General features: G+C 46.9%; 1 protein-coding gene across 12 annotated transcripts in view; it reads left to right on the top strand.

Moving 5' to 3' along the window:
• The window catches only part of FAM219A (family with sequence similarity 219 member A), a 48,835-nt gene that overhangs the window by 914 nt on the left and 23,996 nt on the right, over window positions 1–23,925 (top strand). For 4 of the 12 annotated variants that reach the window (XM_023627508.2, XM_023627510.2, XM_023627509.2 and 1 more), the window contains exon 2: window positions 8,536–8,613. The exons of the other annotated variants lie outside the window; for them this stretch is intronic. In XM_023627508.2, the coding sequence (XP_023483276.1) occupies window positions 8,536–8,613 (78 nt within the window). The remainder of the gene's footprint in view (window positions 1–8,535; window positions 8,614–23,925) is intronic. 12 annotated transcript variants of the gene reach the window in all.

The following is a 23,925-nucleotide window of genomic DNA, read 5'->3' as shown; positions in this document are numbered from 1 at the left end:
TAAGAGGCACCAGGAATAGGCTTGGAAAGGAGGAGGGGCCTGCCCGCTAGTTCGCTGGATGTGGACGGGAACGCTGGGCAGGTGGGGGCAGGAGGTCGCTACAGGGCCGTGAAATTCCGTTCTTCCCCGGAGGAGAACGCAGGCAGTCTAGGCTGCGGGTGCCCGAGCCGGAGTTGGGGAGGAGAGCGCGGCGGCGAGATGGAGAATCGGGGTCGCGGATGAGAGAGCCTGGGAACCGCCGGAAGAGGGGGCGGGGCCGCGCTGGAGTCGCCTGTGCCCACCGGTTCGGAAGAGCCCCCAGCATCCTAGGCCTACGTGCTTGGAGTCCTTGCTGGGCGCCGATCCTGCCGCCTGTCCGCGGTCCCGGAGTCAGGGAGGAATGATGTCATCGCTGCCAGCGCGGAGGAGATGGAAGAGGGAGGGCGACGCGGGCGCACCGAGGCCAGGCCTAGGGGAGATCATGCCCGCTGGCCACCGCTCCGGGGTGCTACCTGACTGGCCTGTCTGCCCCGCAGTGGGGGAGAGACGCCGAGGCCTAGCCAGCTGGTATGGGGAGAGGGGGAAGGGAAGGCGTGCCCAGTTCTGTTCGCTTTTCCTTCTCCTTTCTCCTTAGAACCTGAGGGAGAACTGGAAGGAGGCGGGATGGGCCAGGAACCTGAAGGTGTGGATGGCCTGTTCTCTGAGCTCTGCTGGAGCTAAGCAGAACTCTCCAAGTCCTGAAGAGCTGGGGCTCCCTAAACCTCCTCTCTCTATGTTAGGTGGGGAGGTGAGGAACAGGTCCTATGCTGGGGCCCCCAGGCCCCTGGCTAACAGATGTGCTTTGTGGTTTCCTGAGCAAGCAACCTGCCCACTACAGCAGCCAAGAAAGACCTTGGCAGGGACCCATGAACAACTCTAAGCCACACCTTTTGGGGGATGGGTAGAGAGAATTATTAGAGGCCACCTGGCAGGAGATAAGTGGCTTTTCTCCAGTTTTGGAGGGGAACTTAGTTCTAGAAGCCGAAACAGAGAAGCTTCACAGAAGTGTACAATATTAAGCCATGGAGAGATATGCTGCTGGACTTTTTTCCTAGTCTGATGCCATCATTGGATTTTTGGGGAGCCAGAAAATCCTAGTGAGAAGTCTGTCCCGTAAACCTGGGGAAGAACTTTGGACTGGGTTAAAAGAACTTTCCTTTCTAGATTATCTTTCCAGGCAGTCTGGCTTGTCCAACTAGATTACTCTCTCAGTTCTAAGCATCTAATTAAGAACCAAAAGGGAGTGTGGATAAAGGAGAAGGAGGTCCTAGTGAGTCGGGAGAAGAAAGCGGTGATTTGGTTCTTGCCTCCTGTCTGGGGTTCCTAGGAAGGGAGGCACTAGGTGTCAAGGGAAAAGGGGGAAGGAATGGGGTCACCAGGCTCTCTCAGGTGTCCTTGGTGCCTCTGTTATTGCCTGAAGTACTCGAGGATGGTTTGAGTGAGCAGTGGCCCCAGAAGACTCCTGAGCTGCTTCTGGTCTTTGTGGCTCTGAAGTAGAAGTGCTGATGGCAAGGAGGCACTTAGAAAAGTTGTGGCTGCCTACAGACCCTTTCCATGAAGGCTAAGGAACCCTTCTCTGCAAAAGGATACTTCGTTGAGGTTAAATGAGAGCCTTCAAGAAGTAGCAATGCAGTCATCCCCCATTTGGGGGTCAAAGACATTGCCCTTCAGATCTCTGCCTCTTGACCCCTGTTCCTAGGTTGAAGTCTAGGGGATCCCCAGAACTCCTTAAATGCTCTGTGTACTATTGAAACCAGCAGAATCTTGTGCGGAGTTTCCCCAACAGCCTTCATTTCAGGGCATCAGGAAGCAAGATGGCATACCAGAGAAGAGAAGGGCAAAGGGGTTTTTTAGGAGCATTCAGGTAGACCATAAAAACTAGAGCCCCAAGCTTTGACTCAACTGTGACCTGTTTCATTTTTTGCCATTATTTATTGAGACTTCTAGGAGTCTCTCCTTTTCTCTGGACTCAGTTTTCCCACTTATGAAATGAAGGCAAACTATCTCCTTGAATAATAGCTCCTCACTCTCTCTTCCAAAGAGTACTATAAAGACCTGATATCATTGATTCAGCAAATTTATTCACCAAATGTTTATCGAGCATCTGCTCTGTTCCAGATGCTATACTAGGTGTTGGGGACACGGTGGTTAGCAACACAGACACAGGTCATAGCCCTGCCCTTCTGGAGCTCACAGTTCAGCAGCAGTTTATTGTTCTTGCTGACTCTGTCAGTGTGAGCCCCTCTGAGGGCAGAGTGGAGGCTGTCTCCTTAAGCCCTAAGGGAAACAAGACAATGCTGGTGTCAGCATCATTGCTCCTTTTTGGAGCAAGCTGTACTGATAGAGGCTGTCACATGGCTCCATCATCAAATAAGTGTCCCCCATCCATAGTGATAGGAAGAATCTAGAGGCCATTTCTTACTTGGAAAGATGAGCTGTAGGGGGAAGTGTCTTTTTTTTTTCTTTTTTTTACTTGAAAGAGAAACTCAGGCTTGAAAAGAAGGCCTAGGGGAGTAGCAGGAGCTGGGAGAGAAGGCGCAGCCAGCAGATCTGGGTGTTTCCAAGGTGCTAATTTAAGCATAGTTCTCAGCTAGTGGGAGGAAGAGGAAGAAATCCCTGCCCTGTCGTTGCTGCTGCTGTTGCCACAGCTGCATGGAGCCTCCTGTCTGGGGTGGGCGTTTGCCTGAAGGAAGAGGCCTCCCTCCTTTCCTCATCATACCAGTTATTTAATTGGCCTGGCTGCATCTCAGCAGCTGAACCAGGCCCCGGCCTATCCCTGAGAGCTCCCCAGGGTCTCTTCCTGTCTCCTTAGGAAAGGAATGAGAGCTCCTCTTGGAGACCTAGTCCCTGGGCTCAACTCCTGCTGTGGCGATCTAGATAATCCTGAGTGTTTCTGAGCACAGATTTTCCCAAAGAACCTGCCAGAGATAGGCACACCTTGTCTGTCAGTTCTGTGTGCAAGCCATACATCTCTCTGACCTAGGGAAACTCCCAGCTGTCAAAGCTCTCTGTTGAGCAATTGTTGAATTTGTGCTGCTGTGTGTGGGCAGCAGGGAGAGGCTCTCTGGCCCTATTGTCTGTCTGCTGGGCTGGTTGGTGCAGCCCTCACAGTCTACGTCTTCTCTTCGACTGCAATTGGAGATGAAGAGATTTGTTGCAAAAAAACAAATGGAGCTTTTAAGCACTTAATTGTGTCAGGCAACACCTTGCCTCTTGTGTTATCAAAGGCCAAAGAGACAAAAAAATGGATGACATACGGCACCAGATGGGGTCTCTGTAAGCTTGAGAGAAATGCTAGTCTGGCCTCCCTGAAACCCAGGTTATCTGTTAACTCATTTGTTTAGTTCATGAACGTATGCTCAGTTCTAGGAACTTTAAGGGTAGCGATAGGTGAGCCCCCTCCAATGGGTAGCCAGGAGAAGGATGGGCTCAAACAAGTACGGAAGATTTTAGATACATATCAGGAAAGAGTGGAGAGCAGTGGCGGGTGTTCCTGACAAGGAGCGACACCTCCCTTGGGAGAAGATGAGGAATGCTGACATTCTGACCCTTTGACCATGTGAGCTTGGAAAGAGTTTCAGATTCCTTCTGCCTCCTGACACTCAGGGATGGGAATGGTCAGGACATTAATCCAGTGAGTGGGACACAGCATCTCCTGAAAGTAGCAGAGAGAACATTGTAAATATAGCAAAAAGCCACTATGGAAAATTGACCTGTATGTATTCTGTGATCTGGGAGCCGTAAGTTGCCTCCTTGTAGTCTGATGACTTTTCAGTTTAAGGGTGGATTCTCCTGGTGGGTCCATGTAGCTCATGACCTAGTAGTATTTCTCAGGTTCCTGAAGGAAGCTCAGCCTCCTCTCTTTTCCAGTATTGCAAAGTGAAGATCACCAGGTTTGTTCAGGCCTCCAGCTCCTCCATTACTACTCATCTCCTCAGTCAACAAACACTCAGAATCTGCTTTCCACTGGATGTTGTGCTGGGCTGGATCACACAGAATCTTGCTCCAGGGCTATGCACAGTCAAGATGGATTAAGGCACTACAGGGTGATGGCACTGCAAGAAGTAAGAACTGGGTCCAGCAGGGCTGAAGGAAGACAGGAAGGGCTCTCAGCAAGTGGTCAGGGAAGGCTTCACAGAGGAGACACTGTGAACTGGCTCTTGGAAGAGGACTAGAAGCTTGGCAGACTGATAAGATGAGGCGAGGGCAAGAGTTTCAGGCAAAAGGCATGGAGGAAGAAATAAAAGGATGCATTTGAATGAATGAAGCATTGTAATTAAGGGAATAACGTGATCAAATTTGAGTTTAACACTATCACTCCAATGGTGGATGAGAGACTGGAGAAGGTGAGATTGGAGATTGGAAAACTAATATGGAGGTGAGTGCAATAATAATCCAGGCAAGAGCTGATGAAGGCCTACACTAAATCAGAAAGAGAGGAGGGGCGTAGATACAGATGCTAATCAAGAGGAAGTGGCAGGATGTGCTAGCTATTTGGAGGTGGAGTGAAGAGGTAGGGAGTCAAGGATGACTCCCAGGTTTCTGGCGTGGACATCTGGGTGGCAAGAGGCACCATCACCACCCCAGCAAATTCAGAGGTCTGTGTGCCCCTTGGCTTCAGGGACTGCTTATATGGGAGAGGGCTGCTGTTTTCCTTTACTGTGCTATTGAAGCTGCATTCTTAGGGTTACTGGGGACCCGGGAGTCTGGAAAACCAAAGAGCACAGTGACACTGACCCCACAGCCTCAAAAAGGACACTGAGAAACGCGCTCACCTGCCAGTGAATACTTTCCCCTGCAACCTGCTTTGATGAACACAAGTGGGTTGTAGCAGCAAGGAGCCACGGTGGGTTGTTGTTGGTTTGGTTTTTTTCCCACAGTACTTTGATGAAGGAAAAATAAAATCCTCTGTTGGCTGAGAGAGTGTTTTATGTTGCACTTTCTGGCCTGGACTTTTACTGTCATTCTAGTCCAACCTATGTTTTTCTGACTGATTAACTGAGCTGGGCCCTTTCCCTGATTTCTTCTAGAATGGATGTGTGATTTACTGCCTCACCTGCAAGAGTCAGAATAGAAAAGGACACATCCTCCCTTCTCTGAGACCAGCCTGGAAAGCTGCACTTAAGGAAGAAGCAGTGCCCAGGCTGCTGTCTTCCAGGCAAGGTGTGCCAAGGGAGCAGGCTACTGGGGTGAGGTCACTCAGAGGTGACTGGGCTTCTTAAAGGCGCAAGCCATGGTAGCTAGGAGTCAGGCTGAGTCATTTCCAGCCCTCAGCTGCCAGCTGCCCTTCACTGACTATAGCCCAGAGTGAACAGAAATGGAAAACAGAGCCTTTTTCACCCAAACTTGATTAGCCTCAGGGACCCTCTCCCCTCCTTGAAAGGGCAGATGGAGCCTTCTATCTGGAAAGGGGACATGGGAGACTCACTTCCTGGGCTTGGCTGCTTCATGCCTCCCAGCAGACCCTGGGAGAACTGGGGGCGGGAAGGGGAGAATCTGGCTAACAGCAGACACCCAGAGGCAGTGGTTGAAGGAAGCAAGAGGCGTGGCTCAGCAGGCTCTCAGGTCATTGTTTCGTGAGGAGACTGGTGGGAATCTGACCATCTGGGCAGGAGAAAGGAAGGAAGGAAGGAGGCAGAGCGGGACCTGCTCTGGATTTGGCTCTGCTCTGGAGATCAGAAAGTGGCCCATGACCCAAAGGCCTCCCCATGAGGCAGCCGGGGAACTGTGGGCTGTATGGAGGGACTTCGGAGTGGGGAATTCATCCAGGAAGGAGGTCCAGGGGATCTGGCCTGGGGGACGGGTAGACAGGGGCCAGTAGGAGTTCCCCCTAGACTTTACGTTCCTAGAAGCCAGTTCAAGCAAACACCTACTTGCATTTGCTGTTGCTGTTGTTATTCAGAGATGTTAAATTGAGGATCAGATGGCTGTGATTCTTGAGGGTCAAGTTTAAGTTTCTGTGGTGATGATGATGGATGTGAGTGTGTGCACAAGTGAGGGGGACTACCAGCATGAAGGGTGTATGACCCTCAAGGGTCTCTGAGTGACCCTTCTAGCCCTGAGGGGTATATGTATGACAAGAGGCCACGCCCAGGCAGACAGGAGCCCAGCTACTGTGCTTTCTAGCCTGGTTTTTCCTGTTTTTGCCACTACACTCTTGGCTGTCATAACCAGCGTCCACCTCATCTATCTTTCTAGAATAATACCTGAAGGAGTACTTTAAGGTTTATTAAATTAACTGCACCCAAACTGTGGAGTGAGAACTTTATATATTTTACTATGTAGTTAACTTAAACATAATTATGTACAAGCTATATGTGATTTATACTTCCCATATTAATTTCCCATTTTATCCTTACAAAGGAATTGGTGAAGCCCTAAGCCAATCATGCTTAGACCAGCATTTCCTATAGTATATTCTTAGGAATACTGGTCCTATGGGATACTTTGTAGGGGGAGAAAAAAGAATCTATAGACTGATTTCTTGGGGAAACGCTACACACTCTCCCATCAATGTTCCTGGCCTTGAGAAGTCCTGCGGTAAAGAAGCCTTCAGTTTTGTTGACCCGGTGTTTCCCAAGCTTAAGAAACCATGGAACCTTTTTCATGGTCCATCTATTGACATCTTACAGAACCAATGTGTTTCATGGAATGCTCTTAGGGAAACTCTGGCTTAGAAATTAGTCTCTGGGGGCTGACCCCGTGGCTGAGTGGTTACGTGCACTCTACTTCGGCAGCCCAGGGTTTTGCTGGTTCGGATCCTGGGCAGGGACACGGCACCGCTCATCAGGCCATGCTGAGGCGGCGTCCCACATAGCACAACCAGAAGGACCACAAGTACAATATACAACTATGTATTGGGGGGCTTTGGGGAGAAGAAGAAGAAGAAGAAGACAAAAAAAAAATAGATTGGCAACAGATGTTAGCTCAGGTGCCAATCTTTAAAAAAAAAGAAAAGAAAAGAAAAAAAATTAGTCTTCCTCTGATGCAGTCTGGATTTGTACACTCCCCAGTGCTTCGGAGCCTCTTTTATAACCCACACCCTTGTCCCTCATGCTGGCTCCAGTGGGATGTTCCTGCTTTGGGTCAGGCTCTGAACTTGTTGCCATATTAGGAAGTCCTTAGTGAACTTGGGTCAGGTGCAGAAGCGAATACTAAGTTTTCCTCATGGTATTGCTAAGGGGGTTTTACTTCCCTTCGAGTCCCTCTACTAAATGCTGGTTTGGTGAAACCAGCATTTTCACCATTAATTTTTTTTGACAGCTTCCTTGAGATGTAATCCAGAGACTGTACACTTTACCCTTTTCTACTTAGTTTTAGTCATGGTGTGGCTGCCATGTGCCTCAGTTCTCTTTCTCCTTTCTACCTGTAGGCTGGGCCCTTCCCCTTTGTGTTCTGCTAAGCAGGAGAGAATGTAGAGATTATAGTCCGAATCTCTCAGCAGGAAGAATCCCTTCTCAGTTGGGATTTAAGCTGAAAAACTGACCTCCTGATTAAGGTGCCTTAGAACTTTGTCTACAGTACCATTAAATGTCCCCACTGGTCACAGCAGCTCAAGGGGCATTCCTGCGTAATCATTTTACACCCCCTATTCCATGGGCTGCCTAAAGCAGGGGTGATAAGCAGGTTTCACCCCTTACACCAATGCCCATCGACCAGTAGCGGCTGCCTGGAGCGTGTGTTCAGGTGAATTCTGCGTCAGAGTCCTGGTTCAGTGAAAGAGTGACGTGGTTTATTCTCCATGTCTGCCATGGTCTTCAGAGGGGGAAACATCAGTTCTAGTGCTCTTCTTGCCATCCTGGCAGCCTGAATCCTCTAGTTATCCTAAGCAAAGAACACAGGAAAGGAGGACTCTTGGAGATGTCAGCCCGCTCAGCAATCTGTTTCACCAAGGGGCTGGAGTCTGATGTGGCTCTTTAAGAAATGAGTGGAGAAAACTGGTCTTTCCTACCCTGATCTTCAGCATGGGTTTCTGAAGTATTGGCTTGATACGAAGTTAATGATCCTTTGGAAATAAATAGGCCAGGTAAGAGGAAGTAACCTTGACTCTGCTGAGCAGATAAGAGGGAAAAAGAGGCAGATTCAGGAAGAGATCTCATAAATATCACATAAGTGGTTGGCCACACTTAAGACGAAACCATAAGCTTTTGACCAAAGGAGCAAGAAGGAGTAGGCTGTGAGGGGAGACCCTTAAGCCAGCAGTTCCTGGAGAGGAAAGGCCCCACCATGGGCTATACAGCCTTAGCACTCTTTTTCCCAAGTTAAACAGGCCTTGTTTTTCCCTTCTACCATTTTCCTGGAGACTGTTTTCCAAATCCCCAGTCATCCTGGCTGCTCTAGTGGATACTTTTGAGTTTCTCACCTCTGGAACCAGACACAGCTCTCCATGTGATCTGACCAGCACAGATTACTGTGGGGCTGCCACCATCCATAATATTGGTATTGTACTTCTATTATTGTCAGTTGAGGTTTCGTGGTCATGTTTAATAGCTGTACCTGTTGTTATACTGCACTCAGGATACGTCTGGAACAGGGCAGCCCTCTGCCTTAGCAGTGTTGGACTCACATCCGGGGCTAGGCCGGCTGCTAACACAGGTAAGGGTCCACCGGGGCAGGTGAAGTGGTGGTTTCATGCTTATTAGGAACTACCACGTGTGTGTGGTGTAATCTGTAACGTGACTCATTCTCAGAGAGGAAACTGGCTGGATCCAGGAATGTGAAATTTAAATAGGAATCTAGGTGAGGCTGTGTGATTGGGTAGGCTGCGGTAGACCCTGAGAGAGAGCTAGTGCTTATGTGGGCAGAAAACTTAATTAAGTCTCCTATGTGACACAGCCACCAGAAAAGCTAATGTGCTGTTGGGCTGCATGAATAGAAGTATGGAGTTTAGGTCCCAGTTGGTGATAGTCCAGTTCTGCAGTGGTCAGAGCTATCTGAAGCCCTGCATTCTAGGCTACCGTTATCGTTCAAGAGAGGGAGTGACTAGAATGATGAAAGAAGTCAGAACCAAGTCATGTGAGAACAGTTGGAAGAACTGAGGCTGTTCAGCCTGTGAAAAAAAAAAATAACCAGTCTCAGGGAAAGCATTTTAAGGTTTTCAAATGCCTAAAGGACTGGAGTTAAGAAAAGAAAGACAGTTAGACTTCATATTTCCTTGGCTTCACAGGGAGAAACCAGGGCCACTGAGTGGGAGCGTGAGCATGCTTCTACCCCTGGACTCCATTGCCCCCCTGCTCCCTGTGGTAGCAGTTCTCAAACTGGGCCAGAAGCCAGGGCACCTGGAAGACATGTTGCTCTTTGCAAAATGCAAAAGTAGGAGCTAGGAACAACACTGTAGCAATAAACATGGCTCGATTGTGTGTGTGCAATACAAACATGTCCCAAAAAACACACTGTGGAGCTTATTCTGAGCAGCATTTCCCTAGTTTTCTGTGAATATGTAATCTTTCCTGTCTTTCAAGGCCTATCACAAAAATGCCACCTTCTTCATGCACCCTTTTCTTGCCCTCGGTAGGGTGTCAACTCTCCTTTCTACCTGTCCCGTGGCCCTAATCCGTCATCTTTGTGTGAAGTTTTTGGATGCAGTCGTCTTAGACTTATCTTAAATTCCTTTTTAAGGTAGATGAAAAGAGGTTTCTAAAGCACCTGAACCACCCTGTGAAGCAGATTGGGAAAATTGCTTTTGCCCGTTTTACAGATATATAAGCAGAATCCCAGAAAGGGAAATAGGCTTGGCCATAACCCAGCTGGAGGTTGGCATGGCCTAGACTAGAACCCAGGTATCCTGACTTCTAGGCCCATGATATTTCCTTCACAATTTGGGGCCTAGTTAAGTTCTTCTACATCAACTGAAACTTCTCCACTGGCAGGGCCGGCCTGGTGGCGCAGCGGTTAAGTGCACATGTTCCACTTCTCGGTGGCCCGGAGTTCGCCGGCCCGGATCCCGGGTGCAGACATGGCACCACTTGGCTAAAAGCCATGCTGTGGTAGGCATCCCACATATAAGGTAGAGGAAGATGGGCACGAATGTTAGCTCAGGGCCAGTCTTCCTCAGCAAAAAAGAGGAGGATTGGCAGCAGATGTTAGCTCAGGGCTAATCTTCCTCAAAAAAAAAAAAAAAAAAAAGAGAAAGGAAACTTCTCCACTGGCTTTTGAGTCCTCTACACTAGGCTTTTGCCCCTCCTAGCTGGCCATACTTTCTACCATTCATGCCAACTGTCTTTCTATTAGGTCCAGCCAGACCTATCACCTCCTCTCGTCTATTGGCATCTTGAGGCCTCCTCTCCTCTTAAGAATTCTCTTCCCTCTCCTTTTCTGCTTATTCCACTCCTACCCATTCTTCAGAGGTCTGTATAAACTCCCCTTCACCAGGAAGTCTTCCCTGACTATTCTAGTGAGCTCTCAACCAATCCCCAAAGCCTCTAACTTCTAGCACATAACTTGATACATGTGATATCGTGATTTGAGATGTCCACTTTGATGGGTCGCATTTTGTGTCTAGCCACCCCCAACTCCCATTTTAATTTCTCTAGCTTCTGCCCCTAGAGCTTACAGTCTGGAAAAGAAGAGACTTGCTCTCATGAAACAGAACTACAGAGGAATACAGCCGCTTCCTTTAAGGATGAGTAAGAGTGGAGAGGAGTTTGGGAGGTGATTCTAAGGAGGAGACCAGCAGAGACCCAGAGGGGGATGAGTAAGAGGGAGTTAGTGAATGGAGTACATGTGGGGAATCATGGGAGATTCAGGGGGATACATAGATTGGGGCTCGTTCATTATTTCAAAAGTGTCATTTAAGCATCTGCTATATACAAGACATCGTACCAGACACAAGGAATAACATGATGAATAAAGCAAACAGGGTCCCTGCCCTTATGAGGTGGCAAGCCAGTGGGAGAGACAGATACTAAACAAAGTGCACAAACGAAATTACAATTACAAAGTATGATGAGTGATAGAAAAGATAAGAACGAGGTAGCATGAGAGAGGATAATAAAGCCTGCCGCATTGGACTGGGGATGTCAGGTAAGGCTCCTATGAGAGAATGATGTCTGAGCTCAGACCATGTGATGAGAAGGACCTTGAATGCTCTGACAAGGAATGACTAGCTGCTTGCTCCCCAGTGACGGGTGGGGGCTCCCAGCTGAGTTGTTAGTCTGAATCTCTTACGAATTGGCCTTTCTCCATTCTCTCCCTTTGTAGCATTAGGTAAGTTTTCAGGAGTGAGAGACACAGAAGAACACAGGAGGGCCAATTCTGCCCCTCTCCCATTGGTAGCACAGCGATGCCGGTGCTGCCAGCTTTGTCATGAGGCTGGAGAAGCTATTAATGGAGTTGTGATGTGTAATATTTAGTGAGCAAAAGACTCAGCTCTGCTGATGAAGTGCTCCTACCTGAGTGTTCCAACATGTGTGGCTTGCACACGTCCTCCCAGAGATGGAAGAAATATCTGGAGCTCTTGGAGGGAGGGGAGAGTGCCAGCCTGGATGTCCTGTTCTTTGTGTGTCAGGAGTGGGGTTCATGTTCTCTTACCACAAAAACCGAATGCCACAAGCTATTCTGTCCAGGAGTAGGCCTGCGTCTGGTGGGAGAGCCAGCAGCCACATTGACATGCAAATTGCAGCAGCTGGTGAGAGGGGCCTCCGCTGGGCCTCCTGCGAATCCCGAAGGTGTTCCCTGAGGATTTCAGTTTCCAGAAAGTCCACTTTGCTCTCAGCTGGCCTGCTGCTTCCAGCCCTGGCTCAGAGAAGACCAAGTGGGGATAATGATGTGGGGAGGTGTTGGTGGCTAGTGGTTTGGGAAAGAGGAGGGAAAATTACATGGAGTCGGCAGGGAGATCAAGTTGGAGAGTAATATTCAAGGAAGCAAACATAGGCATCAAAGGGAACCAGTCAGCAACCAAGCTTTGACACCTATCAGCCTCCCTATCAACTTCCTGATGGAACCTCATGTTTCAGATCCTTCATTTGCCAGGGGCTGAGCTACAGCAGCGAGGCAGTCTCAGGGAACTCCCATGAGAGGAATTGGTTTGAGTATCCTTGAGGGGGTGTGGAGATCAGGGTGAGCTCGTAAGGGACATGGGCTCAGGGCAGGAGCTGTGCGCAGTGGTGGAAGGAAGTTGGCTGGGTACGTTCTGGCTCTACCACTTTTGTTATGACCTTTTGCCAGGCTCCTAACCTCTCTTAGGCTATTTACAAAATAAATATGATCTTGTATGTGAAAAGGAACTACAAATTACTGTATCATTTCTGATCTAAGTATTGATGGTGATTAAGAAGTTGGTAATTTCCATTTTTGTCAGTGGTTTCCAAGGAAATTTTTATGGGAGAGGGTGAAAAGATGGTTTATTCTTCTTATCACCAAATGCAAAGAGTCCTTGGCCTCCTTGAGAGGGCCATGATGAGGCCAGGCTGGAGATGGAAGTGCTCTGTGCTTCCATAGATTCCCAGAGCGGGTTCCATTGAATGGACCTGGGCTGGAGGAGGCGCTGGCCCGGCCCCTCCCTGGCATGGCTGTTGCAGAGTCCTGTTGGCAGAGTGAGCCTTCCTGGAGAACGTCACTACTGATGCTAGTGGATACAGCTCCCAATGGCCAACTCAGGGCTCAAGAAACATTTGAAAAAGTCCACATTGCTACTACTCTCCCCACAGACTAGTAGGCTAGAGAAGGAGGCAGTTTCCAGGCCGCAGACCTTCTTCAGATTTTTCAAGTGTTTTGTCATGGACAATTTCAAACATATACAAAGCAGAGAAAAAGGTAAAATGAACCCTCTAGTACTCATCACCCAACTTCAACAATTGTCAACTCAGGGCTAATCTTGTTTCACTTTCACCCCACCCGTTGGATTACTTTGAATAATTATTTCATCTATAATCCTCTGTCTTCTATATTTCTACAAACTGGTAATTAGATCTCAAGATTTGATCAGATTCAGATTCAACTTTTTTGTGAAGAATTCTTCTGAGATGTGCTGTGCACTTCCTATTGTATCAGATCAGGAGACACAGGACGTTATGGTTGTCCTACTTTTTGTGATGTTCAAATTGATTAATGGTGTAGTCAGCCTGATCTCTCCATCACAAAGCTCGCCCTTCTGCCTTTCACTTAATGTTTTTAACAGCCATTGATAGTCATTGCCTCAGTCCATTATTTCATTAGCAGTTTCCTTCATATTTGGACAACACAGAGCCCCTGTCAGTTCTCTGCCTTCATGTCCCACAGATCTCACAGAGATCCCTGACCCTTTCTCCCTTAGGCCCACTTTTTGTACTGCTGCCCTTATCCTGTACCATCATTTCTTTCCTTATCAACCCAAGATGGCCCTAGGATGTCTTCAGACCACTGTACCTACCCTGCTTCACTGCAGACCTGTGTTTCTCTTAGGGCCGGGGTTTACTTGCAGTCTGTTCTCAGTGAGACAGCACTCTCTCCTCATGAAGCTTCTGGGTCTGCAACTCCTAGGGCCATGCTTGACCATGCTGGCAAGTGGAAGCAGCTCTGGTCTTTCCCTCTTCCAGGAGAGAATTCAGCAGGGGTTAGGTTTAGTTTACCTTCCCAGGGGTTTCTAAGCAGCCTTCTTCCATGCTGAAGAGGATCTTTCTCACTCATTTCCTGAGCTTCCTGCCCCGGCCTAGGCCCTGGCAAGGACCCAAGCTTGGTTTCCTGTTTAGCTGGGCTGTGGGCCGGGAAAGGTTAGAGGACGGGTGGGGAGGGCAGCTCCAGCACTCTTAGGCCCTTTTCTCTTTCCAGCCGAGTTTAAAAACCTGTGAGGGCTAGAACACAGCCACCACCTTCTGGGACTTCAGCATTCCTATGCTGCCCAAGATCTCCACTTCTGGTTTCTCTCCTTACAAAGGAGAGACTCTAGAGACTGTACACTTCTGTGTGTGCATGTGCCCCAGACAAACACATTGCCTGTACCATGGGTGCTGTGAGCCAGCTAACCAGGAAGGCACACAGAGGTTGAGACCTGCTTTTTGCGAACCTGAGCCCACCTCTGGTCCCTACCCCTGCCCACAGGAGTGCTGTCCCTCCTCCACCCCTGCCTAATAGCTGTTAGTCCCTTAGTCATTATGTCCAAGGCAGTGGAGAATCTGATGGGGCAGGAAGTCTGAGAGGTAGAGACTGGCTAGGGACCTGGCTATGCAGCAGCCTGAAAACATTAGGAGTTCTGTAGTGACAGCCCATTGCCAGTATGGGATTTCCAATCCGTACTGTGAGAGTCTCACAGCCCCGGATCCCCACTCACATTCCTCCTTATGTCCATTTCTTCCGTGGGCAACAAGGATCCAGAGAGATGCATTCTGTTCTGGGGAGAGACCTGTTGCAGATTACTTCTTGGCCCCCCTCTCCTGGATAGCCACAGCAGGAATTGTGTGAAGCTGTATCCCTTTCATCCCATGACAGGAGACATCAGAGGAAAGTGTTGCCAAGTGGCGGGGATGCCCAGAGTAGCCCCTTACATTTCAACAGCTTCCCCTCGCCCTTACTGTAAAGCCTCAAATCCTTAACATGGCCTGCAAGGCCTTAAGTGGTCTGGCTCCTGTTTCTTCTCCAGCTCATCTCATCCCACATGAACCCCCATCAATGCATCCAACCTCTCTGGCTTTTCCTCGATTTCTCTAATGTCCCAGGCTCCCTTCTGCTTTAGGGGCTTGGCATATGTTGTTCCTTCTATTTGGAAAGCTTCCCCTGCACCTTCTACGTTTTTTTGGTTGACTCCTACTCATCCTTCAGATCTGAGCTCAGCTATAATTTCATCACAGAGGGCTTCCCTTAAACTCTAGACTTGGTCAGCGGCCTTCTCCTTATTGCACTTTTTACATTTGTAATTTTACGTATGTTTGTATGATTATTCTATTCACATGAGTCCTTCTGAAGGCCAAGTTTCGTGAAAGCAGGGACCGTGTCTGTTTTTACTTCCCATTGTGTCTCCTGTGCCTTACACATAGTAAACATTCAATAGAGATCTGTTGAATGAATGAATGAATGAATGAATTCAATCTTCTTGCCCCCTTTGCTTGGTCACCCCATGTCATATCTGACTGTCATATTCAACCATACACCCGGCAGATGTGTGTCTTGCTGTTTACAAGCACTTATTATGTGTCTGCCACCAGATACACATTTAATTTAATCCTTTCAACAATATGAAGAAGGTATACCCTTAATCTACAGAGAAAGCAAGAGAGACCCAAAGTCACACAGCAAGGAAGTGGCAAAGCCCTGTTTCAAGCCCAGTGTGTGGAGTCAAAGCCCTCACTCTTAACTGTAGCACTACACTGCCCCCTTTTGGCAGTTTGGAGAGTTGTCTCTGGGCGTTTCCTATCCCTGTGTCCTGGTTAATTTCAACCCTAAATCAATACTTTTTGGAACCTAAACTCCTAAGAAGCCATGATCCAGTTCCAGCCCTCCTGCTTTTGGGCGGGGTTGTGGAAAGACGCAGAGAGGGGAATTCAGCCTGGACTCCTGAATGTCCCAGGGTGCATGGGTCTCAGGGTCTGTCGCCCATCTGTTTTCCAGGGGCCCTTTGCAGCCTCTCAGGCTTAGTGCAGTGTCCTGTTGCAAAGGGCAGAAGGGCCAGCTGTTGAAATGGCCTGATTGGCAGTGTCCTAGGGAGTAAGCATGGCCTGGTTGAGATTCCAGGAAAGATCATTGAGAGGAGAGAGTTTGTCTCTGCAATTAGTCACTAAACATAGAGCTCTGGAAATGGGTTTCAAGACTCCACTGGGAAACTTAGACTCAGTGAGAGGGCAGTATCTGTTGCTGTTGATCAGAAAAGCTCAAGTTAGTCAGTATCCCAAGCTCCTTTTGGTGGCCAGGGAGATTGGGACTCTTGAATACTATAGACTAGAGGGAAACAAAGCAAATGAGGAGAAAGCAACATACAACAGCTACTGTTTGTACTATGTGTCAGGCATGCTGTAAAGCATTTTATATACATTATTTCATTTAATTCTAATGCTGGCCCCACAAAGTAGGTAATATTACAGCCTCAGAAAGGAAAGGGACATTAATAAGGGTAACTTGCCAAAGGTCATACAACCAGCAGGCCTTAGAACTAATCTGGGTCTTTCTGACTTTACAAACCAAGCGCTGCCCATACCCCATTGAGAGAGCGTACATCGAGACAGCCTCTCTGGAAGGACACTGGCAACGTAGAGTGTGCCTGCCCATTGACCCCCTCGGCAATTCCACTTCCAGTGATTTATTTAACTAAAGAAATAGGCAAATGTATAAAGACTTTTTTTTACAAGATTTTATAATAGTTACAAATATATATACTATTACAATATTATAACATTATAATAGTTATAATAGCTGCAACATTATAATAGTGAAAGGAAAAGAAAAAAGAAAGCAAACAACATAAATCTCCATCAGTGGGGACTGATTAAATAAATCACGGTACATCCATCCCACAGCGTACATACAGATAGGCAGCCCTTTAAAAGGAGGAGGTAAGATCTAATGTGTATTGATGTGAAAAGATGTTCAAGATATGTATTTTTTTATTGTAGTAAAATGCATATAACATAAAGTTACCATTTTCACATACATTTGCAATACACATGATCTGAAAGTCTGAAAACATACAATAAACTAGCAACAGTTCTGACTTACAGGAGAACTTTCCCATTCTTCTATGTATTTGAATTTGTTCACCTCCATGTATTTGAGTTTGTTATGATAAACCAGTATTACTTTTTCTCTAATATTTTTTTTCCATTTTAGGAAACAAATGGTCAAAAATCATGCTCTTTCTACTGTATCATGCCTTCCCAGGAGATATAGGTTTTGCTTCATAATTCCCATGTTTTCAATCAAGTATACAAACCAACAAGTTGGTGAGATGAATTGGCTGTGGAAATGCTGCCAGATACCTGTGTGCCACCTGCCTGGCCAATCTCGTTCCTGCTGGGCACCCCCAGCTTTGACTGCCCACCATTCACTCAGTTCTTCTCACTTCTCAAGTTCTGCAGAAGGAGAGCTTTTGGGAGGCAGGGCATTTCTTTGGAAATAGAAAGTCATCACACTAACCAGATACATTCCTATCTCTTATTTCCAGTTTAGAGATTTCTTATAGTCTCACTTTTACCATAAAAGAGAAGCAAGGGGACAAAATTACTCTCACAGTCCCCAAGGGAAAGCCATGATCACTGACGTGTCGACATTCTGAATGATTTTCTTTGGCTTCTGGCCTCCCTCCCATTATGTCGCTGCTCGTTGTGGTTTTCAGTGTGGCCTTTTTATGAGGTGAAGTAGGAAAGAGGTCAGGAAACTTGGGACCTGGCCCTGGCTAGGGAACTTCAGGGGCTACTCAGCTTTACAGGGTTTCAGCTTTTTTCTCTGTAAAATTGGGATATATAATAGATGCTGGATTTTTAGGGCAGTGAAAATACTCTGTGTGATACCATAATGGTGGAAATACATCATTTTGTATTTGTCTAAACCCACAGAATGTACAACATCAACCCTAACGTAAACTATGGACTCTGGGTGATTATGATGTGTCATAGGTTCATCTATTGTAACAAATGTACCACACTGGTGGGGGATGTTGATAATGGGGACGGCTGGCTATACATATGTGGGAGCAGGGGGTATACAAGAAATCTCTGCGCCTTCCCCTCAATTTTGCTGTGAACCTAAAACTGCTCTTAAAAAAAGTCTTAATTTTAAACATAGATGCTGTTACTATCTCTTAGGATTGTCAGAGATTAGACGAGATAATAATAAGGAAAAAGCTTTGAAAGCGTAAGTTGCATTGCAAACATAAAGATCTGTATTTTTCTGAATGTAACCTTTTCTGACTTGCATTATAGACTCTTAAGTCAAGAAGCATGTCTCTAAATCTGTTTGCTATGATGTAACAACTTAATAGGGAGAAGGAAGAGACACTGAACAATCTGGAAAGGCCACTTCATTCTTAAAACAAACTTGAGAAAGGGGGAGGGCAGAAGAGAGTCAGAAACTCATTTTCTATTTTAACCACCTCTGTACTAATTTTTCCCATTAAACATGTATTACTTTTGTAAGTTAAAGAAACCAGTGAAGTTTTTTTAATGGCTTAAAATGGTATACTTAGAGCTAGAGGTAGAAATTGGAAGTTATCTACATATAAGGGATTTGGAAAGATGAGCAACTGGAGAATCAGCCAGATTGTCAAATTGGGGACATGTTGTTAAAACTATACAATGTTAGGTCAAGGGGTTTTTAAGTGGTGGAAGCCACTGAAGAATCTTGAGCAAGGGAATACTGTAATCAGAGCAGTATTTAATTCCCAGAAGAGTAATTTAAGAGTAATGCATAGGATGAGTTGGAGGAAGAAGAGACAAGTTGGGGAGATGGGTGGGTGACCACTGCAGTGGTCCTGGAATAAGTTGATAAGGACCTGTAGCAGGATGTTGGCTGAGAGAATGTTAAAAAAAAAAAAAAAAAAAAAAGATGAATGTTAGATATTTTGAAGAAAGTGCTGTATAGGTTCATAATTAGCTTGCCGGAGAGATAAAGGGGAAAGAAGTGGGCCAAAATGACCCCATGGAAGGTCAGAAGGAGAGAGGAGGCAACTTGAAAGAGCTCCCAGTGGCCAAAGCTGGAATAATTTGAGCAAGAAAATAAATAATGATAGTATTGGATTACAACTCTCATAAGAAAATAAATATACATTAATCCATACTGATATAAATAAATGATTGAATAAATAAACAAACTGGGGAGAAGGGAAAAATCTTCCTTCCAGAGGAATTATAATTTTTATGTATTAAAAAGGTTTATTAAAATTTATTTAAAAGTTTTATTTGTAGAACGAATGAGGGAAATTTAAAACTTACCTTTAGAACATTGTAGTAATAATTGTTGCTGGCAAGATTCACTAATTGCTAAGACTAGTGCATGAAACATTAAGGAGAAACAAGATATTTGCATAGGCTGTAGGAATCTCAACCAAAATGTGTGTTAATTACTGTGGTAGTTTTAACATATGTCCAAAAATTCTTTGATATGCTTCCCTCCAGGAAGAGGAAATGAATTCTCCTCCCCTTAAGTGTGGCCTGGACTTAGTAACTTGCTTCTGACTAATAGTATATGGTCAGAATAAGAGAAAAATATTAACTTTATAGTGGGGAAACCTGGTGAACCCTAAGTGATTAAAGTTAACATCACCAGCAATAAGTCATATAAGCCCTGGTATGCTATGATGCCAAGGACACATCACCTGTGTGGTATTCTTCCTGAAAATCCATAACCTCAGTCTAATCATGGAAAAACATCAGGCAAATCCAAATTGGAGGAAAATTCTAGAAAATACTTGACCAGTACTCTTCAAAAGTCAAGGTCATGAAAGTCAAGAAAAGATTTAGAAACTAAGGAGACCATGGAGACATGTCGATGAAATGCACTGTGGATCCTGGAACAGAAAAAGGGATATTAATGGAAAAACTGGAGAAATTTGCATGAAGTCAGTAGTTTAGTGAATAGTATTGATTTGATCAATGTAAGATGCTAACATTAGGGGGAGCTGGGTGAAGGGTGTCCAAGGATTCTCTGCTCTGTCCTTGTAACTCTTCTATAAATATAAAATTACTTCAAAATAAAAAGTTTTTTAAATGACACTCTATTTTAGTTTATTTATCTTGGAACGCTGTTGTGCCATTGACAAGATAAGAGCGGTTAAGAGGAAGAACTAGGCTGGGGGGCGGGTATAACATCAGTGGAAGTAGTGGGCAGCTGGAAATGTGGGTGTGGAGCTTAAGGGAGAGGTCGGAGCTAGAGATATAGATTTGGGAGTAAAACCCAGAGAGATATTACTTGAAATGATAAGTTTATAATGTTATTATATTTTTATCTCCACATGCCAGGAGCGAGCGTAGGAAAGAGAGCCAGAGACCAAACTGAGGAGAGGACCTACGTCTAGAGTATGAGAGGAGGAACAGTAGGGAGGTGGTCAAATAGATAGGGATAGGATGTTTTCATAAAAGCCCAGGGAAAATAGAATTTCTAAAAAGAGCTGGTTAGCCCTGTCCAGTGATACCAAAAGGTGATGGGAGATCACCTGAGAAAAGACCATTTCAACCAGGAGCTCAGTGCTGACCTCAAAGAGAACAGTGTTAGTAGAGCAGGTATGGAGAGGTGGGGGTGGCAGACGTAGGAATCAAATGGCCAGGATTCAGACAGTGAGGAGGCAGGCTTGTCCAAGCCAGGGAGACAGACTTGTGTGGGTGCCCAGCAGAAGGAGCCCTTGAGGAGAGTGGACACTCCTGGGCAGAGAGGCAGAAAGTGTGGCCCCCTTCAGCTTTTATTTGAGATGGAGGACAATCCATGCTTTCAAATTAGGCATTAAATAGCATTACAGAATGATTTCTATGACGGTGTATGTATGTGTAATAAGAGATTTCCTTTATTGACTGCTTACCATGTGTCAGGGACTGTGGCAAGCACTTTACATACATTATCCCATTTAATCCTCCCAACAACCCTATGAGATGGGTACTATTATTTTCCTCATGTTAATGATGAAAAACAGATCCAGAGAGCTTAGAAATTTGATCAAGATCACACAGATAAGGTAATGGCAGAGGCACATGCACACACACACACACACACACACCAGGACCCAGGCTGTGTGCCAGGAAGTTAACATGGGAGACAGCTCTGAATGGCAGGATTAAGGGCGATGATTTTTTTCTTCTTTTGTGCTTCTCTGGACTTTTTACAATGACTACAAATTCCTGTTGAATTCAGAAAAAGAAATAAATACTATATTTTATTTGTTTTAAGTTTTGGTGCTCTTTGCCAAATTTTTGTAATATGCATGATGGAAACAAAGCAGGTGCATTCTGCTCAAGTGCAGACAAAGGAGACTCTACCTCCTTTGCAGCAGTACAGGCTCTGCAGTGACAGGATGGAGAATCTGGCATATGCGCATGTGTGTGTGTGTGTGAGCATGTGTGTATAGCAGCTGCTGGGGTGAGGGGAGGAGATGCTGAGCTGTCTAAGGATGTGCCACATGGAGAATTCTCTTCCTCCCCTATGGCCACCTTGTCCCCGAGCCAGGCCCATTTAGTCCTGAGCTTCCACAGGGACTAGGAGATATTTTTTCACACACACCAGTATCCTCAACCTCACCCCTTGTTGAAAATCTGGCCAGGGAGTCAGGCTGCTGGTATGAAGCCCAGGTTGCAGCCAACCAGAGTGACTGGAGTCGTGCTGGAGCTACTCTGACCTTGCATGCCATGTGTCCAACCAGGCAGTTAATATCAGGGATGGGCAGAAGGAACCAGCAGCATTTAAAGTTGGCATTAACTGACAGGTCGGGCTCTTGTCCAGAGCCACGAAGGTCTTCAGGTGGAGGCAGTTCAGTACCGTGGATAGTTCCTAGAGGAGCCTGGTCCCTGCCAGGTCTGAAAAGTCTTGGTGCCTGAGTCCTTAAGGTCCTGGCTTCTTTAATTGTGAATAGCCTTCTGGCACATGCCTCTGGCTGTGAAAGGGCCTGGCCTCTTCTCTTTCCAAGATCAGCCCTATGGATCCACAGACTCCCCCTTATCCCTTCCAGCCCCTACCCCACCTCCCCACACACATCTGCCTGACTGAGCTCTCTGTTGAGGTTACCATCACTCTGAAGGTGAAACAAGCTTTCAAGACAACCATGGCTTCTCCGGAGCTGTCCCTGGCCAGGGCCTGGCACCCTGATACCCCAGTGCTGCAAGACTGTGGGGGGAGGGTAAGAGTCTAGTGAAACAAGGGAGTGTTAAATGGACCTTTGCCTCTAATACCACTGCACGCCCCTCTCCAATCTGAGAGTGAGGGATGTGAGGCAGGGGAAACAAGGGAAAGCACTGAGCAGCTTTCAAGACCTGAAGCTGGAACCTTTCATGAGCCATCACTGTACCTTCAGCCTGGCAGTAGAGTACACTTGATTTAAAGACATCATTTTTTAGGGAAGGGTATTGACATAAAGTAGAGGAGGGCAGATGCAGCAAGTCAAAGCAGAAATGAAACTAGTGAGTCTAGAGGCTCAGTGCATGCCACCCCCACCCTAGCCATGCCCATGGTCCTGAGGCAGAGGAGGGTTAAATTAGCACTGTAGAGGGGTTTCCTTTTCAATTCCCAAATCATCTAGAGGAGGGGTGTGTGTGAGGAGTCTGGAAGGGCAGAGGAATCATAATCGTCTACTAGAGATTGGATTTTCTAGTCAGAATTTCCTCTTCTACCTCCAGGCCTCTTCCATGGCTAAGTGAGTCGGAGGCAGCAGGTATTACTGTGCTCTCGCTTTGATTGTCTGGACTAGTGGGTGAGGAGGGACGGTAAGTCCGCCTGGATCGAGGCCGAGTAAAAACGCTCCGTATCCCATCCCTCCTACCAGCCCTGCTCCGCGCCGTGTGGAAGGCTCTCCTCCATTGCTTTCTTCACCTCTTATAGGCTCCTCGGTCCCTTACTGAAGGCAGTGTCTGAGCCCAAAGGCCATTACATGCCTTATACCTCAAAGAACTTCCTGGTAAAAGAACCAGATGCTAAAGCAGTAGTGAAACCAGAGAACAGCTGCGGGCTCCCTCTTTTAGCACCAGCCAGTCATAATGGGACAGGGAAGGGCAGGGAGGAGAAAGGAACATTTGGTGTTCACTGAGCCATGTGTGGACCCAGCAGAGTTTGGGCTGGAAGGACTAGGGCCGCCGCCCCACACACACACTTGTGAAGAGGCGTAGCTGGCTAGCACTCCTGGAGTTGGAAGCATTAACAATGTAGTAACTAGTGTATGGAGGAAAAGATGCTCAGAGGATCTGGATCCAGACTGTCCCTTGGCCTGGCTCCTCTCTTGCCTCTAGAAACAGTGTATTCCAGCTTCCAGGAGAGGCCCTTACTATGGATTAAATACAGGCTTTCGACACATGAGGAATCCTGGAGAAAAAAACGAGAACAGATGAGGACACTGGCAGATCCCAAGAGGGTTGTTTGTGTTGGTTTTTGTTCAAGTAGAACAGGCCTGACCTCAGCCAGAGCTTGCTTTTGGCCTGTTCTCTCAGGGGCAAAGGCGCCCCATGTTTGCCTTCCTCACAGCGGATGCTCTGTAGTCACTGTTTGATTTAGGAGCAGTGATTATGTGACCACAAACCTTACTAAATTGAATGCAATCCTGAGCATTCAGAAGAAGAAACAGTTCAGGACTCAGGGGAGGGAACAGCTGGCTGGAGAGAAGGGCCCATGAATTCTAATCCCAGGGCTGCCATCTGGCATTGACCTGGGACAACTCATTTACTCTCTGCCCTGGAGGCTCTTTCTAGAATCCCAGGGCCTGAATAAAAACAGACCTGGGAGCTCAGAGAGTGAAACGACCTGGTTAGACTCTTGAAGTTAGTGCAGTTCACAGGCAAAACGGGAATCCACAGGCCCTACTCTCTAGCCAAAGGTTGTGTTTACTGTGCTGGGAGGTTTCTTGCATTTTCTTTTGCTGTCTCCTTGCCCTTATATCTGAACTCCCAAGAGTTCCCCTGCCTTGGGCGATTCACTCCCTGGTAGATGTGGCTGCAGGCCCCACGTTGTCAGAAAGCACTTTGAAAAGACAGAGGATCAGAGCAGCCCTGCCCCTGTCTCCCTCCAAAGGGTTTCCCGATGGTTTGGATTCCAGGGTGGCTGCCCACTCGACAGTAGGAGTCGGGCCTTACTCCTTTGATGGTGGGAGTGTGTATCTGCAAGCAAAATCTGATCCTGGCCCTTGAGTTACAGAGAAAGCTGTGTCTGCTCGGCTGATGGTCAGTCCCCACGAGAAGGTGACCTGGAGTTGAGCTGCCGCTTTGGCCGTGGACCCGAAATGGGGTTTTAGCTAGGCCAAGCTTTCAGGTGAGTGAGTGAGTGAAGGTTCTGGGGGCTTCTACTTTGGCTCTCCTCCAAAATAACTTCCTGGAAGGCAATCTT

The sequence above is a fragment of the Equus caballus genome, chromosome 23 (genome assembly GCF_041296265.1).
Source record: "Equus caballus isolate H_3958 breed thoroughbred chromosome 23, TB-T2T, whole genome shotgun sequence".
Taxonomy (NCBI): domain Eukaryota; kingdom Metazoa; phylum Chordata; class Mammalia; order Perissodactyla; family Equidae; genus Equus; species Equus caballus.
This window is presented reverse-complemented; position numbering and strand designations above follow the sequence as displayed.